The sequence below is a fragment of the Barbus barbus genome, assembly GCF_936440315.1.
Source record: "Barbus barbus genome assembly, chromosome: 33".
NCBI lineage: Eukaryota > Metazoa > Chordata > Actinopteri > Cypriniformes > Cyprinidae > Barbus > Barbus barbus.
Window position 1 is genome coordinate 13255863 of NC_136761.1, and position 27648 is coordinate 13283510.

Genomic DNA, 27648 nt, shown 5'->3' on the forward strand with positions numbered 1-27648 from the left:
GCCCATTTGCTTTTTCCTCTGGTTTCTTTTTTACTCTTACCAGTTTATATTACTCTTTTTTTAAAACCATACTTAAAACTAGAGCTGGGCAATAAAACTAAAATAATGTTCTATCTTGTAAAATGTACAGCCTTGTGATGACATTTGAAATATATAGTTAAACTTTTTGCTCAGAAACTGCCATTGTTGCTGAAAATCAAGTTAAAAAAACTGGCAACACTTTAATATAGGGACCAATTCTCACTATTAAGTTGCTTATTAGCATGCATATTATTAGCATATTGGCTGTTTATTAGTACTACATAATATTAACATATATAACATTAAATACTAAATCATTTTAAAATATTAAAAATATTTTGGTCTCACTTTATTCTAAGGTTCAACTCTCCCTATTAAACAACTATTAACTACAAATTTGCCTCAATAAACTCCTAATTCCTTTGAATGAAGGACTCAAGGACTCACTCATAAAGAGTAACTTTGAGTCATTGTTTCTGAATGAATCAATTGAATTGATTCAAAGCTACTGTGTAATTTGTAAGAGAATGCACATGTGCAGACTTAAGTCATAAGTTATATGACTATAAATGTCATATAAATGTCTCTTTTGTCCCTTTTGTAATAAGCCATGAGTCTAGGAGGTCTTTGTGAAGGTCCCAGTAGGACCCGGCCCTACTTCATAGATGTAAGCATATAAAGTTGTCCAGGACACTTAAATATTGTGTCAAACAATACAAAGGTGCAAGACTGCTTAACCTCTTTTTGGTGTGAAGTACCCTAAGCCCCTTTTTGGCAGGCACTTTGGCCAAGGCAATATTTCGCATGAAGTATGCTTCTTAAAAACATCCTTTGAATCCCAAAACCTTTTTAGATTTCTGCAAGACCTCTTCTTTTTGTTAATGATGCATTTGAATACAAGATAGAGGCAGGAGAGCATTGTGACATCATTCAGACACTCTCAGGCCCCACCCACTCTGGCTCAGAGCCCACGAATCACCAGTAATCTTGTTGTCTCTGTTTTATTGAACATGGAATGTTTAGGTCCAGGTGAGATTACAGATGTGGGTGTTGACTCTGTCTCGTCCCTGCTGATCTGAAAGGTAATTGTGTGCCTCTCCTGCTCGGTTCCTCCTCCCTGCTCAAGGACGAGGCAGCTGGAGGTGTCCAACATTGGCCATTGCGATTTCAAGCAACGGCGAGTGGAAATGGGGCTTCCTGCAGCCCTTGTAAAGAGCAGTTGGATGCCCTTTAGATGTGCCCTTGACAAGACGTCCAAATAGACCTGCCACTGTGTTATTGTGTTACAGGCACCCTACACTGACACGACACACATGCACACACAAATCAAAGATATTATCTTAATAGCAGGGAGTCTGAATGGACAATTGTTTGCTGGCTTTGGTTTCTTATTATTGCATCCTTCACTCATGTTAAGCAGGTTTAAGATATGATTGTTGCATCTTTTGAAGGGGAAATTGGCCATCACTGTCTATTTCTGTTTCTCATCACTTCATGTTTAAAGTCAACATGAAATCAAAATTGACCCTATTTACTTTCTCAATAAATGTTCCTGCTCTTATTTTGCATGATTCATCAGTACACGTTATTACAAAGGAAAAATATATTTGTCATCTTTCATCAATAACTTGCAGTGCCCTATGAAATTAATTTCCTTTTTGGTAGACATCACTTGGCACTTGGCAGGTTATTGGTCAGTGCTAACCAACTGGTAAATATTAACTAATAACCAAATTGCTGTTTAAGCATTGTTTTAGGCTGCTGCTGTAGATCTAGTGATTTAATATAGTTTGATGTAATAAAGTTCACTGTAAAATATATCATAATTTGCTATTGTTGCAAAGAGATGTTCAAGAATGCACTTTTAGCTTTAGCTTCAATGTACCAATCAAATAAAACCCTGTCTCGTTGGGACAGTGTTGGTACTCAATTTTTAGGTGCTTTACATAAAAGGAAGTAAAATAGTCATTAAAAATGTATAATCACAACAATAAAAACAAGGAATTAAAAAAAAATTATAATCACAATAATAAAAACAAAAAAATTAAAAAACAAACATTCTCAAACTTTGTTCAAACTCTTCCTCACTGAAAAAAACCTTCCAAAACTATTCCACTACTTCACCCCCTACTTACTTTGACCATCATAAACCAAACAAATAGAGGTCCTACTTTCAACTGATTAACCAACACAATTATCTTTCTTTGCCCACATTATCTTTACTATCACAGCACTTACTTTAGCCTTCTGTTTAAACTTTTAAATTATATAAAAATTTATTTAAATGAATTTAAAACAGTTAAGAATAGAAAATGATTATACATAAAACAATCAGTTCGGACATAGCACAGTGTTCATTCAACAAATGCACAGCTAAACAGATGAGTTTTGAGTCTGGATTTAAATGTGGCTAATGTTTTAGCACATCTGATCTCTTCTGGAAGCTGGTTCCAACTGCGGGTGGCATATTAGCTAAAAGCAGACTCCACTTGTTTTGTGTGAACCCTTGGTATTTCTAACTGACTCAATCCTAATGATCTGAGTGGTCTGTTAGGTTTATATTCAGTGAGCGTATCTGCAATGTATTTAGGTCCTAGGCCATTGAGTGATTTATAAACGAGTAAAAGTACTTTAAAATAAATCCTAAATGTAACTGGAAGCCAGTGTATGGACCTGAGGACTGGTGTGATATGCTCAGAAATTCTGGTTCTAGTCAGAATCCTGGCAGCAGTGTTCTGGATGAGCTGCAGCTGTCTAATGGTCTTCTTGGGAAGGCCGGTGAGGTGAGGAGACGATTACAATAATCCACCCTGCTGGTGATAAAGGCATTAACAAGTTTCTCCAAATCTTGACTGAAAACAAAACATCTAATTCTTGCAATGTTTTTGAGATGATAGTATGCTGATTTAGTTACTGCTTTGACATGACTACTAAAACTAAGGTCTGTCTCCAGAATCATCCCAAGATTTTTTACTTGATTTTTTAGTTGTTTGACCCCTAGAGTCAAGGTATGCATTCACCTTGAGAACTTCATCTTTGTTTCCAAATGCAATGACTTCAGTTTTCGCCTTGTTTAACTGAAGAAAGTTCTGGCACATCCAACTGTTAATTTCATCAATGCATTGGCAGAGAGAGTCAATGTGGCTGTAGTCATTTGGAGATAAGGCTAGGTAAATCTGGGTATCATCAGCATAGCTGTGATAGGCAATTTGGTTCTTTCTCATTATTTGACTTAGTGGGAGCAAATACAGGCTACACAAGAGCGGTGCAAGAATTGAGCCTTGTGGGACTCCGCATGTCATGGACGTCCACTTAGACTTATGCTCTCCTATACTCACATAATAACATGCAGTTCCTTGCACAATGTTATGACCTCAAAACACTTTTATCATAGCGTTTGATTTGTAATCTAATACATGATGTTTCCATTATAATTAGCTCCATATATATGGCTTTTCTGATGTAGTAAACTTGATCAGTAGCTCACCTGGTACAGCATTGCACTCGCAAAGAAAAACTTCTGTGAAACACAAAGTGTTCAAAGAATTGCTTTAACAAATGTGTTAACATTATTGGTTAGATTCAGAGTAGGGTTTAGTATGTACTGTAGTATGTTATGTTCAAGTGTGATAGAGCATTAACCTTTTAGTGCAGTCAGCATAATAAAACATAACCAGATTCACGTTGATTGGTTTTTGATAAAACTGAATGCAATTTTACCACCACTTACTAAACATTTCACTCTGAATAATAAAACATGCTTTATGCAAAAAATGTCACTGCAGGCATGTTTTTCCAGTAGGCAAAGGTTGCTTAAAAGTGGTCAAGTAGTCCTTCACAATCGACTGCAAGCTTGTCCAGGTTTGTTCTGCTCCAGAATGTCCACTTTTCATAATCCAATCAATTCCCAAGGGATTAAATAAAGCCCTACTATTTTTTTAGCTTCATAAAAATCCTTTTTATTTGAAAATGTCATTATCAAAGTCAAATGGGTTGGGAATGCCGTTTTATGTTGACTTTAATGTCTATATTGCTACTAGTGTTTTATCCGCAACTCTTTTCTTCTCAGATGAGTCAAAAGACTTCCTCTTAGTTGCTTTGTGCAGTTTTTCCAAGAGAAGAAAGAGAATCTTTTCTCCATCTCTTAGCTGTTGATCTCTCATCACCTGCCTTTTAAAATTCATGCGGAGAATCAGAGACAGGAACACGCTTCTTATTGTTATGTATTCATTAAGCATCAGTTCCCTGTTCATTCAGGCTAGTGTGATGATATAAACCTGCCTTGCTCGCAAATGAGTCCACTCAGTGGCAAACAAGGACAATTATTTTATTGCCTCGCCACTCTCCCTGCCAAATGTTTGATCAAAAGCTGTGTCAGCATCTCTTTTAGATGCACTCCACACATTCGCTGTTAGTCTGAATATTATTTTGTGTCACTTAATAATCTCTCTGTATATTTAAATATGAAAAACCCACTCTCGTATGGCAGGCTATGACTAAATATTGCCTTTAATCACAGCCATTTATGATGGCCGATTCTTCATTTTTCTTATCGCTCTCTTATTAGGCACGCAAGTACTTTATTAGCTGGTTGTTTGGCCAAGCAGTGACCTCACTGTACTGTCAGGATCAGGTTAGCGGAGCAGAACCACACAGTGAATATGCTATAAAGCCAGGGGTTAATGAACAGCCCTGCGTGTCTGATCCTCGGTCTGTCGAATGGAGTCATCAGTAACTCTGTATCCAAGTACCATAATTCACCCCTGCTCTTGGTCCTGTGAGGGCGCAGCTAAGCGCCCCTAGAGAGCTCATTACAGAGCTGCTCACATTAGCCCTGTAGTAACCTTCCCCAACCTGGCACAATGTCAGCCTGAATAAGACTTCCAGAATGGCCTCCGGTCCAGCTGACGAATAACACGGCCATGTGAGAATGAGAAATGGAAATAAAATGCTTCTTCCATGGCTTGGGAGGAAATAGGACATTTGAGTGTCGTTAGACTGGGCACAAACACACATACAGAATTTTCCACCTGCCTTTTATTCTCCTATGGCCTTTTCACACTTGAAATCTGGTTATCATAGACGTGCTTTAAAATTGTGAATGCAAAGCTGTTTTTGTTCCACGCAGAGCATTCATGGACTATTCTTGCCCAACCCAGATGATTTAATATTTGTTTTATTAATATTTTCATTCAGCAAAGATGCATTAAATTGATCAAATGTCAAAAGTGACAGTAAAGACATTTATAATGATACATAAAATTTGTATTTCCAATAAATGCTATTCTTTTGAACTTTACTTTTAACAGTGATATTGCTGTTGTTTTATTGTATTTTTATTCAAATAAATGCAGCCTTGGTGAACATAGCATTACAAAAATGTAACATCCCCGAACTTCTGAACAACGTTAGTATATTCCTAAAAGAAGGCAGAGTAGCAGAACTGTTTAATACCATAATTTAACTAGATTGTTTGCTGCTGTAGTTTTAAGACCTCCAACTTTAGTGAGAAGGTGGAAAATGGTCATGTAAAACAGAAATGTGACTGTTTTTTATGAAAAAAAACTGTACTTACACATAATTGGACTTCAGGGAAAGAAATTAAATGTCACATAAGTATTAAAAAATGTCATACTTCATAACTGTATTCAAGTCTCTAATGCTTAGCTAAAAAGCTAGGAATAGTGTTTTTAAATGTGGTGGTTGATGTGAAACTGCAGCTGCAGAGGCGGCACGTCTGCATGTAGTTGTAATGTATCATAGAGACAGGCATTGCATCCATCAGTATGACAGTACTCAAGTTGCCTAAGCTGCATTATTTAATATAACGCAATGTGGAAAATTGTGACTGGCATGAGCAGAAGACAGGAATGTACATGTTATACAGCACGTGTGTTGCTGAGATAGGTTAGCTAAAGTTGAAATATTTATATAGCTACCTGAACAACAACAGCTAGTTGAATGATATCTCCCCTTCGAGTATTGAGATACTCTGGCAGCCAAAGGTTTGGAATAATTAAGATATTTACATGTTTTTGAATGTAGTCTCTTATGTATATCAAGGCTGCAGTAGTTTTTGCTGCTTAATATTTTGTGGAAACTGTGATACATTTTTTAGGATTTTTTGATTAATAGGAATTTTGTTGATTTTTTTTATTATTCTAAATGTCTTACTGTCACTTTTGATGAATTTGATGCACTGTTGCTGAAAAAAATAATATACTTAACCCAAACTTTTGAATGGTAGTGTATCATCCCAGCAGGCACAGGACGTCAGTATATCATCAGGTTGACATTGGACATGACGTAAGACAGATGTTGCATTTTGGTTAAGAATGAGATCGGGTTGACGTGAGTAATGCCAATTTGACATTGATTTTGGTTACACAACCTAAAAACAACAAATATCAACATCAGCTGACGTCAGCATTGGACATCAAATTAGCATTGATATTAAAAGTTGAATTGGCATTACATTTTTATGACGTCTTATGACGTTGTGTGCCTGCTGGGATTGTTTCCATAAACATATTAAGCAGCAAAAACTGTTTTCAACATTAGTAACAAATGTTTCTTGAGCACCAATCAGCATATTATAATGATTTCTGATGGATCATGTGACACTGATTAATGGAGTAGTGGCTGCTGAAAATTCACCTTCGCATTACAGGAATAAATTAAATTTTAAATATATATTAAAATAGGAAACAGATATTTTAAATTGTATTATTTCGCAATATTACTTTATACTCTATTTTTAATCAAATAAATGCAGACTTGATAAGCATAAGGTAAGAGACATCTTTCAAAAACAACTTTTGTCCTCCAGTGTCGTTACTGCACATACAGATATTTGAGGCGTTCGCATTTATGTTTGTGGACTTAACTTTCAGCATGTTTGTAACCTCATGTGTGATAGATTGCTAAATATACTTCCTCTGTGTGTATATGTATGTTTGTGTTCAGTGGACGGAGGTTGGAGCGAGTGGAGTAAATGGTCGACATGTGGAGCCGACTGCACCATGTGGAGGAGCAGAGAATGTACCCAACCTACACCCAGCACGGGTGGGAAAGAATGCCAGGGGCTGGATCTCCAATCTCTCAACTGCACCAGTGAGCAGTGCCCACAGAGTGAGTACAGCCATCTCTGTCCTTTGATTAATCAATCGATTAAAACACAGACTTCCTTTATTGATCACTAAATGTGATGTGAAGCCTGGGATGCATCAGTGAGAGTCCCATTAACTAGTACACAACAGGAGGGAAGAATCTGGGAAGGGCAGCTTGGAGATCTACATTAACACCACGCTTTGTTTAGTATTTTAGGCAGGGTGTGTGTATCGTTGAGTCGTGTGTTTTTTCACAGGAAGGTCACTTTTCCAGATCAGAGAATCTTGAGTTGTCCAAGGTCTTGATGTCCCCTGGGTTGCGTTCCCTCTGTTTGTTTTCCAGCTTCTCTTTCCTCACCCAACCTTTCCTGTTCCTCTTGTTCATCTGTTCTTTTAATGATTTTAAACCTCTCAGTCCTGCAGTCGCTGTTGCCATAGTACCACAGCAGTACTGACATGGGCGTCCTCGGAAGCGGCTGCGTTATTGCCGCTCTTCCGATGATTGTTTTTGATATCAGAGCTTCTGGTGGCCGTTATCAACTGTTTCCATGAGAAACGATTGATTCAAACAAATGCCAGAGGGCAGACTATGGAGAAATCATAGCTTTGTGTGATTTCAGGATGGTTTTGTGTGACTTACTGAGGGCAGAAGAGCTTCTAGACCAAATGGTTTAATGTGCTTTCACAGCTTTACAGTCTTTATGTGCTAAAAGTGTTGCAACTAGAAAAATCCTGCTTGAAATATGACTTTTAAATCTTAAAATGTTTGCGTTGGCCAGACAGTGATTTAAAGTGCTAAAATTGGAATTAATTGATTTGTTTGTGTACTATATTTATAATGCATCACCAAAAGTTTAGGGTTGGTGAGATTTTATGTTTTTCTCTTATGCTCACAAAGGCTGCATTTATATAGCAAATGCAGTATAAAAACAGTAAAAATGTAGTTTATGTAGTTTATTATTATTTATTTGAAAGCCAATTTCTCCAGTATTCAGTTTCACATGATCTATCGGAAATCATTCTAAGATGCTGATTTGCATGTAACTTTTGTGCTGCTTAATACTTTTGTGGAAACCATGATTCTTTGATGAATTTGAGAGTTTAAAAATCACAGTATTTATTTTAAAATTAAATCTTTTGTTACATTATAAATGTCTTTGCTGCTGTGGTTTTTGATCAATTTAATACATCCTATTAAAAAAAAAAATTACTCCAAACCTTTGAACAGTAGTGTATATACATATTTAATAAATTAAAATAAATTGTGCAAATAAATAGTTCAGCAATATTATCTAGGGTGGCTTGGATTGTGATAAACAGTTTGAATTTGTTTTAGTACATCTTTCTTCTTCTTCTCTAAGGTATTTTAAAAATCCCTATAGGTTGTATAGTACTGTATCAAATTGATTCAGTGTAAATCAAAAATCACATTTGAAGCATATGCGTCATGGTACTCTCATGAATGCACATCAAAGACTGACACTGAATAGAAGAAATTGTTGAATGAAGTTATTTTTGTTTTCTTTGTGCAAAAGGTATTCTTGTAGTTTCATAAAATTAAATTGAACCACTGATGTCACATGGGCTATTTTAACAATGTCCTTACTACCTTTCTGGGCCTTGAACATGGTAGTTGTTTTGCTGTCTACGCAGGGTCAGAAAGCACTCGTATTTTCAAAAATATCTTAATTTCTGTTCCAAAGATGAACAAAGGTCTTATAGGTTTGGAATGACGTGAGGGTGAGCAATTAATGACAGAATTGTAATTTTGGGTGACTATCCCTCATATTCAGTGTTGAAGTGTTTGCATTGATTTACATGCATATGTTTGGCCATATCACAGTTGAATTATTCACCCTGTCTGTCATCCAAAGAGCTTTGTGTGATATCAGATATCAGGAACCGCAGTTTAAAGGCCTCCCATAGAGACAGCAGAACAACAGAAAACGGCTGCTCTTGTAATGTCTCGCCCTGTAATTTACCCACTGGTTATCATGAAATGTCGTGAGCCGAACACTTGTTCTTTATTAACAGTCAATTTGGGTCTGTTTCACTCCCAGCAGAAATCAGGGACTCGTCTCGGCAACTCGCTTCACACGCTATTCCGTTTAATCTCGCTACGGCCACGACTGTTGCTGATACGGATTGTTGACAGAAAGAGACAAAGATGAAGAGAGGCAGAATGTGAGCAAACACTCCCATTAGTATGTGCACAAGTAGAGGTTAAGAGTGAAGAGTTTGTATTCCTCATGCTGTGAGTTGATACAGTTCTAGAATCTTTAGCTTTTCTACTAAGGGCCACATGGAGGCATGTCCAATCATAGCATCATCTCAAACCTCCCCAGCATATCTGCAGCATTGAGATTTTACGTGCAAAAAATGCCAATGTTGCAAGCAGTAACAACAAAAGAAGGAAAATACTGAATATTACAACCCACCAGCCGAGTCCAAGGCCTAGTTGTTATCATTAGATGTTTATGTTTCTCTGTTCTGGGAGGTTATTAATTGGCCCATATTGCTCAAATTAAAAGCACAGAAGCTGGTACGATGGCAGCCATGGGGAAATTTGCTCAGTTGGGGGTCCGGCCAAGCAGATGGGCATCAAAGTGTTGTATTCGCATTCTCTTGGATCAAAGTGTTGGGATTGGCATTTAATTTCAGGGTTTTTCTGCATTGTTAACATACAGTACAGTAGTCCCCCTCCAGGTTTTTTTTTTGCACTGGGGTCAAATGAGAGTCCTTCTGCTTGTTCTTTAGGTTTTTGCACCTTTCAGATTTTAATCTGAGCCCTCCCACACGTCATTTGCAAGCTCAAACTCTTTAAAGCCCACACTTACAGGCACACTGAATAGCAAAAATCATTTAAAATTGGAATGCAGGCAGCAGAAAAATTCTTGTCCCAATCTGTTCTCAGCAGATGTCTCTCGCCAGACAATAGACCCGTTTTATACAGTAATGAGCAGAAAATCCTGCCTGCTTTGGCTACTCTGCTGCGCAGGAAATGTTTTTTTTTTTTTTTTTTTTTTTTTTTTTTACCCTTAGGGTTTAATTAGTTGTTAGAGGAAACTCTTGTTGAAATAAAAGTAGCATTTAGTGTCCTCATAATTCAAGGTGAAGATTAGCCCTTGAGCACCTGCTGTGGGTTAAAAGTAAGTTAAAAGCACAGAAATCCAAAGCATCTGTGTGATTTGACTGTTTACTTGAGGATGTGGATATGGTCAAGGAGGACAGGTTGATATTCCTAAGATGCTCCTCTAATAGAATCACTGTTTTTGTTAGGTATTGTACGTTTCTAAATCAAAAGTGTCTTTTAAGTTGGTCCTTGAAAAGTCATTCCTGTAAGAAGTGATTAGCATTTCAAACAGTCATTGAGTTCTAATTGTTAGTGTAATAATAATCTGTGATTTCATATACTGTTTGGGATGGGGTGGGCAAAAACATATAAATCTGTTAATGCAGATGCACCAAGCAGCAGAACAAGAAATGCCACTTTTTACCAGGGAATGAAAATATTTTTAATGGATGTATCTGTTGGGGCAGAGTTTTTAATAATAAACGTCTTAGGTCTAATTTACACCAAAGCACGCTGTGATGTTTTTGGACTGAATTTATTTTTTCTTCTAACCATATGTATATACAAGTACTTTATAATAACATTCCCTTCATAACAATGACTCCATAATAAAAAATATTCATCATTATCAATAAATATTTTTATATGTACACTCTAAAAAATGCTGGATTAAATACAACCCGGTGCTGGGTAAATATTTGAGAGAACACATGCTGGGGTATTTCCAACCAACAGTTGGGTTAAATGTTTAACCCAATCTTCTAGGCAGTAAACCCAACCGCTGGGTCTAAACATATTTAACTCAGCGTTGAGTTGTATTTATCCCAGCATTTTTTTGAGTGTGTGTGTGTGTGTGTGTGTGTGTGTACAGAGTTCTGGCATGAAACTCTAGATGGCTCAGTCCAATCGGTCTAACTCAGTCTGAACTAATGACATCATTATCACATGGCACAACTGATTGGTTCTCTCCTGTATCGGTAGCCAATGAGCTCTCTGCTCAACATTCAAATATATGATTAGTGCTTGCTGTAGCAGTTCACAGAGTGCTTCAGAAACCCTTCACCTTCCCCAGCTCCACCTGTATAGATCTGCTACGAAGTTATTCATGGGGGTTATTTAATGTATGTTATATGTGCAGCAGCAGTATTTCTTACATGCTCACAGCAGCATGTTGTGGATGCATTGGCAGTAGCAAGTCTCAGTACTTGCTCTGCCACAGCAGCAGCAGCGTAGCAGATCTATTCCGCCAAGACCAAATACATTAACATTGTCATGTACATTACCATGCCAATCCCTCCGAGAGTTGTCATAACAGAAATATATGCATGTAAATGTATATGTATGTATGTAGGGCTGACAACGTTAACGCATGTAATATTTTTTTAATGCAAATTAATCGTTTGATAAGGTTTGACCCCAACTTCTTGCCGTCATCGCAGCGCGAAAGGTAATCTATGCCTGCGTCCTAATGTGCACATTATACATCCTAAATTCTATGTGATATTAGTCATTTTCAATACTATTTAGGGCAGATGGGGAGGATAGTATGCACATTGGGATGCAGGGATTGTGTGATTATGAGGCGCCGGGCTTGACAAAAGTGAAGCGAACACGGAGAGATAGATTGAGTGTGTCCGAGAGAGAGGCTGCATCCGAAAACTTAGGCAGCTGACTTGCTGCCTCGCAGCCTTATGAGGCAATGACTTTGCAGGCAGCATTTTTGCAAGAAGGCACCTCACGAAACTGATTTTCGGACAGGCTTCTAAGGCAGTTTAATGGTTTAATGATCTAAAACAAAATAGAACGAGTTTTGGTGATAACTACACAAATATTTAACTACTATAATAGTAATTTCTCGCTAAAAATAACATCAAAAGTTTAAAAAGTTCATCAGAAATACACATTTACACACAAACTAACCACCAAACGCAACTTTCAGACGCCATATTTATTTTTTAGCTCAACCGACACGGAATGGGACGCACAGGATTGTGGGATATCAAAGGCAGCAAAGGATACATCTATGCTGCCTTCAAAAATCGATCAGATGAAGGGATCTCATGAAACAGGAAATGAAGCTAACTTTGGATTCGGACATGCCTTGATGCCTTCCTACCTTGGAATGCTGCCTCCGAAGGCAGCATTTTTCAGTGTTCGGCTGCAGCCAGAGAGAGAGAGAGCGGGAGAGATATCATATACGATAAGGGTACAGCGAACCAGTGTTGCCAGGGATGCTGTTTTCCCACAAAATTGGGCTATTTTGAAAATAAAGTCGTGGGAAAACTTACAGAGCCGTGGGTTGCGGTTTTTTGTACCGCGGCCACCCAAAGTGGCAAAGTTATACACACGTGATCGCAAAAGGAAGTTATTACAAACACTCGATGGTGGTTTAAAGTGAGTTCTGAGTAAAAGTGTACTATTAATCTCATAAACTGTCTTATGTAGCATGATGCTAATGTTAGCTCTAATGCACCTGCAGAACAGGTCCAATTCTTCTTCATAATACATTTTGTCATAATACTTCATGTAAGGTCGCAAGAAAATGTTCTGTTGTATTTATTTAGAAATACTTTCGATAATATTTGGGTAAATGTATACTGGGATTGAAGCGATGTGGCTTGTTAAACGTTTAATTGCCAGTATAAAGGCTGATAATGACTGAAAAAAAAAAAAAGAATAATAAGGATTATGTCTCATATCTGGAGGAGGTGTGAAAGGTTCTGTTTCCTTAAACTAGTTTGTCATGCATTTCTTTATTTCAACAGATTTACAGGTAAATCCTAGTATTTTAAATTTGCGATTAATCGTGTGATTAATGCAATTTAAAAAATTGAATCGATTAACAGCACATAAATTTGTCAAGTACATTTGGCAAGATTTCAAGTAAACCTGATGTTAGTATTAAATACATTTATGTAAATTATATTAAATAAAATTATATAAAAAAGTATATTAATGTACTGTATATATATATACATATATATATCATATTCATTCCATGGTCTGTCTAAATACTGGATTCTGTTTGGCTGTCAGGTATGCAGTAAAACTGTTTAATGCACAGGTAGTTCCCATTTTAATCCAAGTTTATTCACCATTCTTTAGTAATGCGCTGCTTTAATCGATGCACACTAACCAACACACATTACTCACACACACACAGAGAGAGAGAGAGAGAGAGAAGTCAGAGATTACAGATTGCACTGCGCACACACACAGACCTGTTGTCAATGCTTCTCCGTGATTTTTATTAATAAAATAGCCTAGATAGATTGCTACATTATATTCCTCAGCAACGAGGTGGTAAAATTGCTGTTTTTGAAGTAATTAATTGTTTGTACAGAGACAATTGAAAATTGAAATAAATGCTATAATTCATTCAAATAAATGTGATCTTTCCGCACTACTTCATCTCTGTGTCTGATTTGAAGCGGGCAGAGCTAATGTGCCATAACTGACGAAAATAACTGTAATTTTTACCCATTCGGTCAAATATTGCGCTGCAAAGAGCAATACTAGTTTTAATTTGTCTATGACTTGGCAAATGACCATAGAATAAGCGGGATTCCATGGTCCACATGATTCCACGCTTCGCATCGAGTGGTTCTTTGCCTCTGCGTCGTGCGTTTAAAATCCTTTAATGCACGGCAAACCATTGATTATCCCTTAAGGATACACCGTTATAGCAATACTGACTATTTTATGTAATTATCTATTTTATTTACACTTTTATTAAATATTAAATACTAATAAATAGTTATATTTTTATATCATGATTACATGGATATTTGTATGCCAATGCATTGACAATACAAGTAATTTTTTATACCAGTAAAAGTATACCAATGTATTTCCAGTGAAAATAAAGATGCATAATAACTCATCTATTTTAATATTTCTAAAGACTAGCATTGAGCTTACGGATAATTAGTTAAAAGGAATATTTTTCCGGGAAGTACAAGTGTGTTTTTTTTTTTCAAAATTACGGTCACCAGATATTATTTTATTAAAGGGGTCTCTTGTTTGATTTTCACGAATCAGTGGATAACTACAGTGTGGATGCTCATAACCTCCATTCATCTAGACAGGATAATTAACAGTTTGGCGCATCGCCACCTGGTGAAATTACACCCAGGTGTTGCTGGGTAAAAAGTGATGATAGGAAGGAAAAATCATGTTGCTGAATTAATGAAGCCTGCACTGATAATCAGGCTAATTTGTGGAATAGAGTAAATTAAGACATTTAAAAGCGCCTTGTTTTTAGCCATTTAGCAATAATGGAAATAACATTGTAACACTTGAGTTCAAATCAGCTCTTTGTCTTTTATAATAAGGGACTAATTCTTTAATACCTACTTTTTCCATTTTCAATTTTTACAGTTGTTATAACATTCAGCAGATTCAATTTTAGACTTTTTTGATGACCTTATGACCTCCACATTTTTATCTTCATAAATACAAACAACTACCAATTTTGCTATCAGTTTCCACCTTTACTTGATATACGCTTCCCTATAACACCAAATACTAGTGTTTTATCAGTACTAGCACAACACAGACAGAGACCTAGCATAAACTTCAACACTGGATCTACCTGACAGAATCACTGCCGTCTTAAAATGTCACTGTTACAAACCTGTTTCTGTCAGCCATGATAGGAGAATTGCAGGTTGTCGGCTATATCCCACCGTGAGAGGAGGGCAGGAACTCTCTTAGATTTACCCACAGGCGGAGTTTGGTCCCCTCAGGCCAGGCCTGACACCCCGCTGTTAGACAGCACAAGATGTTCGGAGCCCACTCTGTTACACCTCCAGAAACCCGTGTTTCGACACACCTTACATCAGCCTCTGGAACAGCAGGAACATCGCTCGCGCTGTTTTGTGTTGATTACAGCAAAAAGGGAGCAAAGGTGGGGGAATCTGATACCGAAAGCAGTTCGCCTGCCTTTCTCCCCACCGCCTCCACATCAAGGTGCTTGAAAGCGAGGCAGAGATGAGGTGCTGTGGAGGCAGAATACTGTCGCGCAGAATCCATCCAATTATAAAGCTGATTAACTGTGTCAATTAAAGCGTGATGGATGTCTGTTTATTTATTGAATTTATTGAGCGGGGCAGAGGGAACACCAGCCCGGTCTATAGGCATCTGTTAGACCTGATAAAAAATTGCACAAGGCGGCTCTGATAAGTGCAAAGAGGTTACCGAGTGAAATAAAGCAGGGAGGGGGTGAGGGAGATCGGTTCAGGTGGATAGATGGGGAGAGAAACTTAAGGGACGAATCACATCCAGCACTTTGTAGGAATCGTGGCCAGTGGTTTGATCATTAAGATGTGGCTAATTCAATATAATATGCTATTTCAGCTTATTTCTTTAAATATATCAGTTTTATAGCACTTCATTATGTTGTGAAGAGGGATATAATTTAATATAGTAAAAGTAAGTATAAGTATAAAGTAAGATATTATCCTCTATCTTTCACAATTGAACATTTAAAAAAATATAAAGTGGAAATTGTTGTTGTTGTTGTTGTTTTTCTCCAGCAAGTGTAGTTAACTGAACACACACACACACACACACACACACACACACACAAAACATATATAATTTAACCATTTGTAGCTGTGGTTGGATTAAGTGATATAACACACATCAAGTTGTATATTTTATTTGATTTATATTTTTATAATGGGTTTCCCTGAGCACTACAGCTTAATGTGTTTGATCATGCAACTGCATTTAGAATATTTTATATTTAAAAATGGATTAGGGTTTATATTTATATATTTTGTTTGTTTATTTGCTTGTGTATCAGTAATTATTAGTAATTTGGGTATATCAATTGACAAAAAAGTATTTATTTAATAAATACAATTTTAAATTTCACACATTTATAAGTATGTATGTATGTATTGCCATGTACACACTGCAGATAAATTCAGTTGTCAGTTCACCTTTTACTCCTTAATTGCATTCTGTACACACAAAATTCACTAAAATACGGGAGTGACAATCGCATTCGACAACCGCAATAACTCCCGAAAAATACAGGTAGTGACAACCGCATTTACAGAAATTCTACGCATTACGTACGGAACCGAACTGAAGAGCTCTCTAAAGCAGCCTCCTGAGCATACTGTAGCACATCTATCAGCGGTAGTTTCGTTAAAATCGACAGACAAAAAAAGAGACTTTAGCCAAAAAAAAAAAAGACAGATACCAAATGGCTAAATTCCCACAAGACGCCAAAATGTTGCTATGGTTACAAATGCGGGAGTGACTGTTGTTCCATACACACATGGAATGATAATTTACGGGACTCACTCCCACATTTAAATGCAGTTGTCACTCCTGAAACTTGGAGTGTGTACGTGGAGAGTAAGTGGAGAGTAAGTTTGCTTCCACTCTAGAGGGTTTTACTGATTTACAGACTCTTCAGCCTGTTAATCTTCTTTTTTTCATGCTATTTTCAGCACCTGGAGTGCACACGCTACAGGCAAAAACCCAGCCCCTATTGTGTTTTGGTGCGTCGACTGTCAGTTTATGATATCATAAGTAAACCATGACAAAGTCACTTCCCGCAGACATACTTAATGCATCGTCGATACAGAGACGCAAGAGCAATTCCTGTTTGCATGCGCTCAGTCATTCACCATTGACCAGCTGTCACAAAACAAGCCCTGATGTAATGCCACTTCCTGGAGCTCGGCCACCCTCCTGCTTGCACGGTATCATGTCGTATTGACAGAGTCATCAGTCAGACGTGTTCAACAAAACATGTCAAGACATGTTGCCGATGACTCCCGAGCAGGATTAGCAATACTTTGTAGTCACGTCAGAATAATGGAGCTATATTTGGATGAAATTAACTGGACCAGGCACCTGTAGTCCTGAGAAGTGTAGACTGCATTAAGTAACAACTCTGCTGATGGCAATGAGGGTGTTTATTGCGACTCTGGTGATTAAGAGTGTGATGAACAATTAGAAGACAGCGTAATTAGAATGACGTAGACTGGCATAATGGTAATTGACAGCCCTGTTTTAATTGTCTGTGTGATTTTGGGCTTTGGGGTGATTCTAACTGAATCATTTCCTCTGATAATCTCACTCTTGTTTAGTCCAAACAAACCAAGCAGAGAGTGTGAGGATGTACGTAAGTGTGATTGTGACTCTAACTTCCTGTGCAGTTTTGTTCACACTAATGAAAAGTAAATAAAAGGCTAATTAAGGGCTGAAAGGGGGGTTTCAAATGTAAATTTTAAATTAAACACAATATACACAAGAATGATTTTACAAGCTAACACAAATTTCGTAAAATAGATCTTCTGTCCCTTTTAGATTTGGCTTTCTGTAAATCTAAACAAAAATACTTGTATTATTAATTAAAATTATTCTAAAAAGGTAAACAAATCACTAGTAACCAAACAAGGAATGTTTTCATTCATAGATAGATAGATCCTGGTCCCTATACTAAAGTGTTAACCATAATGCTTATATTTAGAAAGGCAAATAAAGTAAGCCTAGCTTGTAACTTAAACACTGGAAGTGAGGGGAGTGAATACAATACAACATTAACTGTCCAGAACTGAAAACATGAAATGACGTTCACATCATTCAATTTTTTACCTCCAAAGTTCATCTGAATGCAGTGCTCATCATGATGTACGTTGTTGGGTTCTCCAGGGTTCCAAAGTTTGACTTTGAACTTGAGATCATGCGCTTTAAGAAGGCATACTCCTTGTTGCTGTGTACAGAGGCAAGGTTCCCACCATGATTCAAGCACGTCACCTGAGGAGAGTATGACATGAGGAGAAACAGCTATTAGATAGATAGATAGATAGATAGATAGATAGATAGATAGATAGATAGATAGATAGATAGATAGATAGATAGATAGATAGATAGATAGATAGATAGATAGATAGATAGATAGATAGATAGATAGATAGATGGATAGATAGATTGATTGATTAACCATTAACTACGAATTTTGTCTCCATAAACTCCTAATTTGCTGTTTATTAATAGTTAGTAAGGTGATTGTTAAGTTTAGGTATTAAGCAGGATTAGGAATGTAGAATATGATCATGCAGAATATGTGCCTTATAAGTACTAATAAACAGCCAATATGTTAATAATAGACATGCTAATAAGCAACTAGTTAATAGTGAGAATTGGTCCCTATACTAAAGTGTTACCATAATATTTGTAGATGTGTTATTTACGCTAAAGCACTGGATAGCAGACATAATTTCTCATCAATTTCTCTCTGAAGTTTTGAGACTGTTAAAGTCATGCACATTTATCCTTGATTTGCCCTCCCGTTGACCCCACTTGGAGGTTGTACTATGATGCAGTGTGTAGTGCTCAGTGATATGGCCCATATGCACAGCTGTGACTCTACTCGAAGAATTCAGGAGCTTTGGCTGAGCGATTCCTCGTAGCTTTTAGCTGTCAGTCCACGGAGCATCTAAATAGGCCTGAATACGCCTCTGCAGCCTCTCGTCACAATACAGAGCCACTGGGTCTGTCCCAGCGGTGAGCGCAGGCACCTCTCCTACCCAACAAATCAGCATGCCACAGAGACAACCTTCACAAATCCCATTTCCCACCGACACAATTGATTAGAATAATTTTGGATGTGATTGTCTCTGGGTACTTAGCCATAAAGCTGCAGGCCACAACGAGAGAGGGCACATGAAATTATGTGGATTCATAAGGAAATCTGCTTTTGTGTCAGAAACACACACACTCTCTTTCCCTGTCTCTTTCTCTCTCTTTTTGGAAGGAAGTTTCTTTTGAAAATCGCGGCCATAAATTCAGCAGCTTGAAGAATGCTGATGTAGCTTGCTGCCAGCAAACACTCCCGCCTTCCAACTACAGAACAACCCACTGAAGCACAGATATGATTACCTTTTTAAGGAGGCGGTGGTAGGGAAGCTGCACATCTACTGAAATGTTTTCCCAGCAGTTAATTCCCTTATGCACAATGCAAGCCAAGTCAGGTTTAGGTAATTCTGTTTGCTAATAATTTTACGCTTGGAAAAGAAAAAAAAACACTGGCATCTGGCAAAATTTGGTTAACGTCAGATTACAAAGTAATACACGGGAAGAACAGGTATTTCATTCTTAAATTGACATTGATTATCACTTTATCGCAGCTTTAAATCATCTATTCAGGCAAATGTTTGGAGTGCAATACTGCATGGCAAGTACAGTATGCAATGCATACATATTACATATTTAGAATGTATGTTGACCTCATTTACCTCTTTGTGTTGTATGCTTGTTTCAAATGATCATCCCCAGGTTATTGTTTTTTTCCCCCAGGCAAGAAGAGAAGGTATTTTATGCATTGTTCTCCTTAGTTTACTGCACAATATGGCAATTTAAGTGGGCCATACAGGAAATTAATACTTTTATTTACTAAGGAGAGATTAAAATCGATCAAAAGCGACTCTAAAGACATTTGTAATGTTACATGAGATTTATATTTCAAATATATATTTTTTTACTTTCTGCTCAAAGAATCAAAGATCCTGAAAAAAATGACCACTGTTTCTGAAAAAATATTAACATGACATTGATGGTAATAGAAACATGCTTCTTGAGCACCAAATTAGAATGATTTCTGAAGGATCATGTGACACTGAAGACTGGAGTAATGTAGTGCTGGGCAACGATTAATCGCATCCAAAATAAAAGTTTTTGTACATAATATATGTGTGTGTACTGTTTATATTTGTTATATGTATATATAAACACAAACATTTGCATGTATATATATATTTAAGAAAAATTTTATGTTTAAATATTAAATATATTTATTTACAATATAAATTATATGAATATAAATGTATACATGTACATAAATGTAAATATTTTCAAAATATATACTGTATATGTCTTTATATATGCATAATAAATATGTAACACAATTATGTTAATGTTTTTAATAAAAATAATGAATTTTAAAAATATTTTCAAGTGTTACAAAGAGAACCTAGCTTCTTTATATATCTGTCTTAACCAAAATCATTGCTGATATGCTAAATATTATGACTGTAAACCAGATCTACATTCTGTGCCAGATCTACAATCCAGAAGTTAACATGCTTTAAATAAAATATTTTAGTTATGGTTTCCTACTCATTGCTGACAAATACAAAAATGCTAATATTCACAATATGGTAACCAATATTTTATGTGACTGTTACTGACACGTGTGTCTCTTTTTCTGTCTCTGCGCAGCGGCATCAGGTGCTGAGGATGTGGCCTTGTACGTGGGGATCGTAGCGGTGGCTCTTTGTCTGACTCTGCTGCTGATCGTACTGGTGCTGGTCTACCGCAGGAAGAAGGAAGGTCTCGATGCAGATGTGGCCGACTCCTCCATCCTCACCACTGGCTTCCAGCCCATGGGCATCAAGCCCACCAAGCCAGGTGTGTGGGCACCGCACAGGGCAGCCCGCAGCAGTAGGCTATTGTTTCTCTAAACTATCCACCCTTCGTCACGGTGTTTCACACCCATCCTTTCATCCCAGTGCCCGTGTTCCTGTGCCACCTGTGGATATAGCAACTCACAGTCTCGTGTGTGTGCGGTGTTTACATTAAATGGCGGTAGTCATAGTTTTGTGTGTCATCTTCACAGTTGCAAACGATTGTGGTGGTTTTACTTAAATCATCTTTGAAGTCATAAGTGAGAGGAGACCTTCACTCGTCCGCCTGGTACCGTGGGAAGTGATTTGGTAATAGTAGCATTAAGCTGATTTCCATTGATCCTCCCACGAAACAAATCTGCCTACTGCTGTGCACTTTTATTTTTACATATGTAAAGTGTTTAACGTGGAAAATAATGAGAGCGGTTCTGAAATCGCAAAAGACGGAGTTGGATTTTGGGGATTTGAACCTGAAAAAAGCCACACAGAAAGTGTGAAAAAATTTCAACCGTGACTGTCAGGCTTTCTTTAAACTCTGTATGGAATTGATTGTGGCTGTTAAAGAGGAGGAAGAGGAGGCATTGATTTATTTACGAGCGAGTCTCTCTCAGCGCCGAAGGCCCGGCTACATCCATGGATTTGTGCATTTGTGCTGAATTTCAATTTGTGTTGTGCACTTTTAACCACTGTGACCTTTCGAATCGTTTTTCACTTGTTTCTTTCGCTCTGTTTCTACAGAAAACTCTCATTTGCTCACCATCCAGCCCGATTTGACCACCACCACCACAAGCTACCAGGGAACGCTGCGTTCTCGCCACGAAGTCACTGGAAAGTTCTCCGTGAGCAACGGCCCCCTCCTGGAGCCTCTTCCTAACGGCTCTCACACGCTGCACAATGGCAAACTGCCCAGCGACCCCAACGACTTCATGAACCGCCTGTCCTCTCAGACGTATTTCAAAACACTACCGAGAGACGTCAACACCTCCTACGGCACTTTCAATTTCCTGGGTGGTCGCCTAACCCTCCCCAGCACTGGTAATATTATTTGACTGCAAACAGTATGTTTTTTGTGTTTAGTCAGGTGTATTGTGAAAGAGCTCTGGAGCTTTGTTAAACTGCAACGTTATTATACCGACATGGCCCAAAATGGAAGGGTGAAGTGATCCAATTACACGGTAATCCAAGCAGTTTTATGTAAATCGGGACACGAGCGAATGCGAACACCTTCTAAAGAGGTTTTTTTTTTGAGTAATGAGGCAGAGATGGCAAAGAAGCGCTTACATTTATATACTAATGATTGTGTTATGAAAATGACGACCATTTTCCTTTTTCTGCGAAAATAGCTGTAATTGCGGAACGTCTTGTTTTATTTTTCCCATTCTTATTTTTGAAGGATACCTCACTGCATCTTCCCTGAGCTGAGCCAGTGACTTAGTTGTCAGCCATGGCACTGTAAGCCGATATGCAGCGTGCGCATTCATAGTGCCTGCAACTCTATCCACTCCAAGGACACCACCAGAGTATATTCAAACCAATTAGTCTCCTTAATCACAGACAGAGGGTTCATCAGGCTGTCACATTATGAATCACTCGCGGTCGAAGAGACAGCTCACAAGGCAGTGGAAATGAAATAACCAGGGCTCCCTCGACTAAGAACATTGGCCTTCAAAATATAATGCCTGATACTTGTTACCCGTGACTATTTTGAGGATGGTTTATGGCTTATGTTGCTTTTATGCGTTCATCTTAAATGCGATTATTTTAGACTTAGACAAGTTACATGGCAAAGTTTATTGTGTAGAGTTAAGGGTTTACTAATTATATAATAACTACTAAGTGCAAATAGCCCGCCTTGTTGGCAAATGCTATTTACACTAACTCTGGCCACTAATGTGTGATTGGAATAGTTAACACTAAAAAAAGACGTTGTTTCTTATCAGTCTAATGGTGTAGATGGTAAGGCGCGTGCTTTTAGACGTGAGTTCGAATTCGCCTTTTGCCTAACTTTTTTTCTCCTTTTTCAAATCTCATATCGTATCAGAAAGGCATTTATTTTCAATAAAAATTAAGGAAATAATCAAAAAGTTGAAAATAAAAGTATCGGGTAGGGTTAGGGTAGGTGTAGGGAGGGCTTTATTGCCCCAATAAGGTGGCATCCATTTAATAATTTGAATTAAAACTATAATTTGCACTCAATACGTTATTATTGCATACTGTTTTGTAATGTACTACAATACTGAGGTGCAGATAATTGCCACTATTTGCAATAAGTAGTATATAAATAGCAGAAAATCTTGCTATTTTAACATAGTGTAAATAGAACCTATAGCTATTTGCACTTAGTGTAAATAGCATATCGTTAAAAAATAGTGCTATTTTCACTTAGTGTAGATAGAATTCATTGCTATTTGCACTTATTTTTTAGCGATAGATACTATTTACAATATGCTATTTGCACTTAGTGTAAATAGCATCTATCGCTATTTACACTTAGTGCAAATAGCCGCTGCCTAATTATAATTGCATAGTTTTTTTTTTTTTGCATGTATGTCATCTTCACAATTATTTATTTATTTGGTTAGTCAGTCACTTTGGAAAACAATTTAATATAATTTGAATTAATTATTTGAGATCCAATTCCAGTCAAATACAGAAGTTTAGATAAGACTATATAGGATTTATTTATTTATTTTACAAGGTATTTTGCGAAATAAAAAAAATATCATCTATATCATCGTCACTGTTACAAATAGCCCAGAGTAACTTATTTTTCTTTTTTCTTTATTTGTTTGTTTTTATTTATTTATTTAGGAAAATTATAATTGTAATTTTTTGAATTTACTAAAATTTGAATTAATTATTTCAAATCCAATTCCAGTCAAATACAAGTTTAGATAAGACTATTTAGGATTTATTATTTCTTACTTTTATTAAGGTATTTTGTGAAAGAAATAACTTTTTCTGAAAGTAAATTTACAATACATTTTCTGAAAGTTTGACATTGACTCATGAAACAATGTAAACTATGATTGTTTGGCTGTTTGCTGAAAAGGAAGAGACTGTCTTGTAACTTTAATCGAATACCCCTGCTTTAGGTACTTCCTGCCACTGTCCACATCTCCAGGGCATAAAGTGAAAGAGTTTTGGAAAGTACATATGTTAGATGACGTCTTTGACCTTGACAGTGGATTTGTATGGTGTTAACCACATTTACTTTGGTCACATAGAGGCCCGCTGTGAGCTGTGACAAAAGCAGCGTTCAGACGGAACAAATGAGCCTACCTTGTCTCTTTTGTTCCTATTTACATTAGGAATCAGCCTGCTCATCCCACCAGAGGCCATTCCCAGAGGGAAGATTTATGAGATTTATCTCACCATTCAGAAGAAGGAAGACATGAGGTAGGTCCCTGGAACCAATCTGAGGATCTGCCTCACAAAGAAAAGGTGCACAGTTTGAATCAGATTTTAAAAAGGCCTGGCACAGAGCGTCGAACGTAATTAAAGTCAATCTCCACATGCTGACGTGCATGATTGTGTGTGTGTGTGTGTGTGTGAGCTGTTTGCTCAGTTTTATGACTAATGCTGGCTTGAGATATCAAAAGCTTGTGTGTATGTGTTGTGTCTTGTCTGTTATATGTAAATGAGCCATGGGCCGCAGAGAGGGAAATGTTCTCCTGTTTTAGATTTTCCTGTTGGAGTGAAGCACCAGGTAACAGTCTGGCTATTTTTTGCTCTTGCATTCATGCGGTGTTCACGACCAGCTCCCTACTGGGCTTGAATGTAGAGTGTGAAAAGTCAGATCAGAGCACCAGAGACCTGATTAATAGTGGAACCTCATTTTGTTAAAGGGTCTGCTCTGGGCTTGACATTGGCCATCCATCCAGGCCCTGTTAGTTGAATCCTGACCATGTGCTCCACCTCTGCCTCTCTCTAGATTGCCCCTGGCTGGGTGTCAGACGTTGCTGAGTCCCGTGGTGAGCTGCGGACCGCCCGGTGTGACGCTCACCCGGCCGGTCATCCTCAGTATGGACCATTGCTCTGATGCGTGCCTGGAAAATTGGGCCATCCGTCTCAAGAAGCAGTCATATGAGGGAACGTGGGAGGTGAGTGTTGGTTTGCGTATTTATGCGTTTATGTCCAGCTATATCATTTTTATGTAATAATATATTAGTAAATAGTGTATATAATTTATATATTGTATTATATTTATATTATATTTATATATGTTTTTATTAAATGTAAATTTTTATATTAAACATTAAATTAATGCCTAATATGCAATTGTCTTCTATAATGCTTTTTATATATATATATATATATATATATATATATATATATATATATACACATATATTATTGTATTTATATGTATTAAAAATACATTTTATAAAATGACATACAGTATAAATTAAACAATTCTAAACTATATATATACAGTGCCCTCCATAAGTATTGGAACAGTAAAGACATGTTTTACCAAATAAAAAGAACAGCACTTTTAGAGTTCATCCCACTCATTGATGTGAGCATAACTATTGGGACAGTTGAACATAAGGCAGATATAAAAGATTAAAAGCTATTATTTAGTTGTAGATCCCTTGCACACAATCACAGCAGTGAGTCTGTGACCCATAGACATCACCAGACTCTTGGTCTCATCCTTTGAAAGACTTTTCCCAGGCTTTAATGCAGCCAATTCCAGTTGTTGCTTGTTTTGGGGAGTTTCTGCCTTTACTCTCCTCTTCAGCTGGTGAAATTCATGTTCAATTGGATTTAAATCTGGAGATTGACTTGGGAAATCTAAGACTTTCCATTTATTTGCCCTTATAAATTCCTTGACTGAACTGGCAGGGTGTTTTGGGTCATTGTCCTGATGCAATATGAAGCACTTCCCAATTAATCTGGTGGCATTTTCTTGAATATAGGTAGGCAAGATGGTTTTGTACCCTTCCAAATTCATTCTGCTACTGTCATCATACATTGTCATCAGTAAAGTTGAGAGAGCCTGTTCCAGAGGCAGCCATGCATGCCCATGCCATGCCACAACCTCCACCATGCTTTACAGATGAGGCTGTATGCTTGGGATCATTTGCAGTTCCCTTTTTTTCTCCACATCGAGCTTTCCCATCACTTAGATAAAGGCTCATCTTTGTCTCATCGGTCCATAAACACAGTTCCAAAACTCTTCTGGCTCACCTTTGTGCTTTTTTGCAAACTCTAATCTTGCCTTTCTATTTTTGGTGCTGGTCAGAGGTTTGCATCTTGCTGTGTAGCATCTGTAATTCTGTGTCAAAGTCTCCTGAGGACAGTAGATTGTCAGAGCATCACCCCAGCTTTCTGGAAGTTGTTGGAGATTTTACAGACATGTCTTTTAGGATGAATTTTCACAGCTTTTATGATTTGTCTGTCTTCAACTACTGTTGTTTTCTCAGCTGATCAGGTAGTTGTTGGTTGCTGGTGGTTTCCAAACTCTTGATTTCTCTGCCCTTTGTTTTTGCTAGAGCTCTAATTGACTTCCTCTTTTCTTTTAGCATCCAAATTGCTTGCTTTTCTCTTAAAGTCAGCTCCCTCATCTTCATCCTGGTTTGTGTGTGTCATCATCGCATGCAAGATTCAGAATGCAGAAGTAATGGATATAACTGATACGACACATTCCCTGCTTTTAATATCTGGAGAATTAATGCAACAGGACACAGCTGATCACTTAGAAAGTCCTGTGAGGCAACTGTTCCAATACTTATGCTCACATCAGATAGAGGGATGAAACTCTAAAAGTGCTGAACTTCTTAGCTGGTAAAACATCTGTGTGTTGAATCACCCAATAATAAAATGTGACATTCTGTAGTTTTGTCTCATATTCATCTTTTAATCATATTTGTAAATGTCTTGACTCCATATATATATATATATATATATATATATATATATGTATATATGTATATATATGTATATATATATATATACAGTACATTAATATACTTTTTTATATAATTTTATTTAATATAATTTACATAAATGTATTTAATACTAACATCAGGTTTACTTGAAATCTTGACAAATGTACTTGACAAATTTGGTATTTTTACAGTAATTACTTTTCTATAAATTGCTTTACAGTAGAGAGTGTGGGGAAGAAAATACAGGAATATAATATCACAATGCAAAAATAGTTCTATCAAAAAAAAATTGAAAATAGGCACCATTGTCTTTATATAAAATATAGATTTAATTTGTTCGATTTTGGAGTGAATATTTCTTGAAAATTTTTGCCAGATTTACGTACTTGAGAACAAGTTTCTCCTGTGAAGCCATAAATTCCATCATAAATAAAGATCCTGCTCTATATGATCGTGCCTCATTTTAATTAGTTTTGAACTGTATGTAGGTGGAATTCATGCTCTACATTCACCTTTCTTGCCCTTTCCCATCTCTTTCTCTCCGATCATCCTGCTACTGAACTGAATATCTTATGGAGGCAAATGGGCTGTATCGTCATAATCATTTCAAATAGCCTCTCAGACAATAAAGCCCTGAAGTGTCTCCATCAGCGTACTCCTCATTTCAGCTATCTCTCATACCTTCACATTTAATCTCCATTTAATTGTATGGATCTTTTGCTCATTCCATCCGATGACCATCAGCACCCACCTTTAAACTGAGCCGGGGTGAGTCCTTCATTACGCCTGATGGCTTTTCCAAATCTGCTCTGAAGCGCATCGGGTCGGTGCGAGATACATCAGGCACAAAGACGAGGAAGAGGATGAACCTAGGGAGGAAGGGCGGAGGAAGAGAGTGAAGGTCTTCTTTCATGTTTGATACTGTGCATAAATTATTCAGACTTCTTGGTGTGGCAGCAATGGGGCGACAGTAGAATGAATAGGCCTGTCTTAGATAGAGGGTAGAGCAGAACTTTTAATCATCCCCTGCCCCAAATATAGCCCATCGGCGTCAGGTCGCTGTTCTTGGCCAGGTACAGCAGACAAAAGAGGGAAAAAACACAGGGAACTTTGTCCTG

At 37.3% G+C, this 27648-nt stretch overlaps 1 protein-coding gene across 2 annotated transcripts in view; it reads left to right on the forward strand.

The window, feature by feature from the left end:
• The window catches only part of LOC306852812 (netrin receptor UNC5A-like), a 184266-nt gene that overhangs the window by 136038 nt on the left and 20580 nt on the right, over nt 1-27648 (forward strand). For both annotated transcript variants that reach the window (XM_079389906.1, XM_079389907.1), the window contains 5 exons: nt 6988-7152; nt 20449-20637; nt 21372-21668; nt 23945-24032; nt 24568-24736. In XM_079389906.1, the coding sequence (XP_079246032.1) occupies nt 6988-7152; nt 20449-20637; nt 21372-21668; nt 23945-24032; nt 24568-24736 (908 nt within the window). The remainder of the gene's footprint in view (nt 1-6987; nt 7153-20448; nt 20638-21371; nt 21669-23944; nt 24033-24567; nt 24737-27648) is intronic.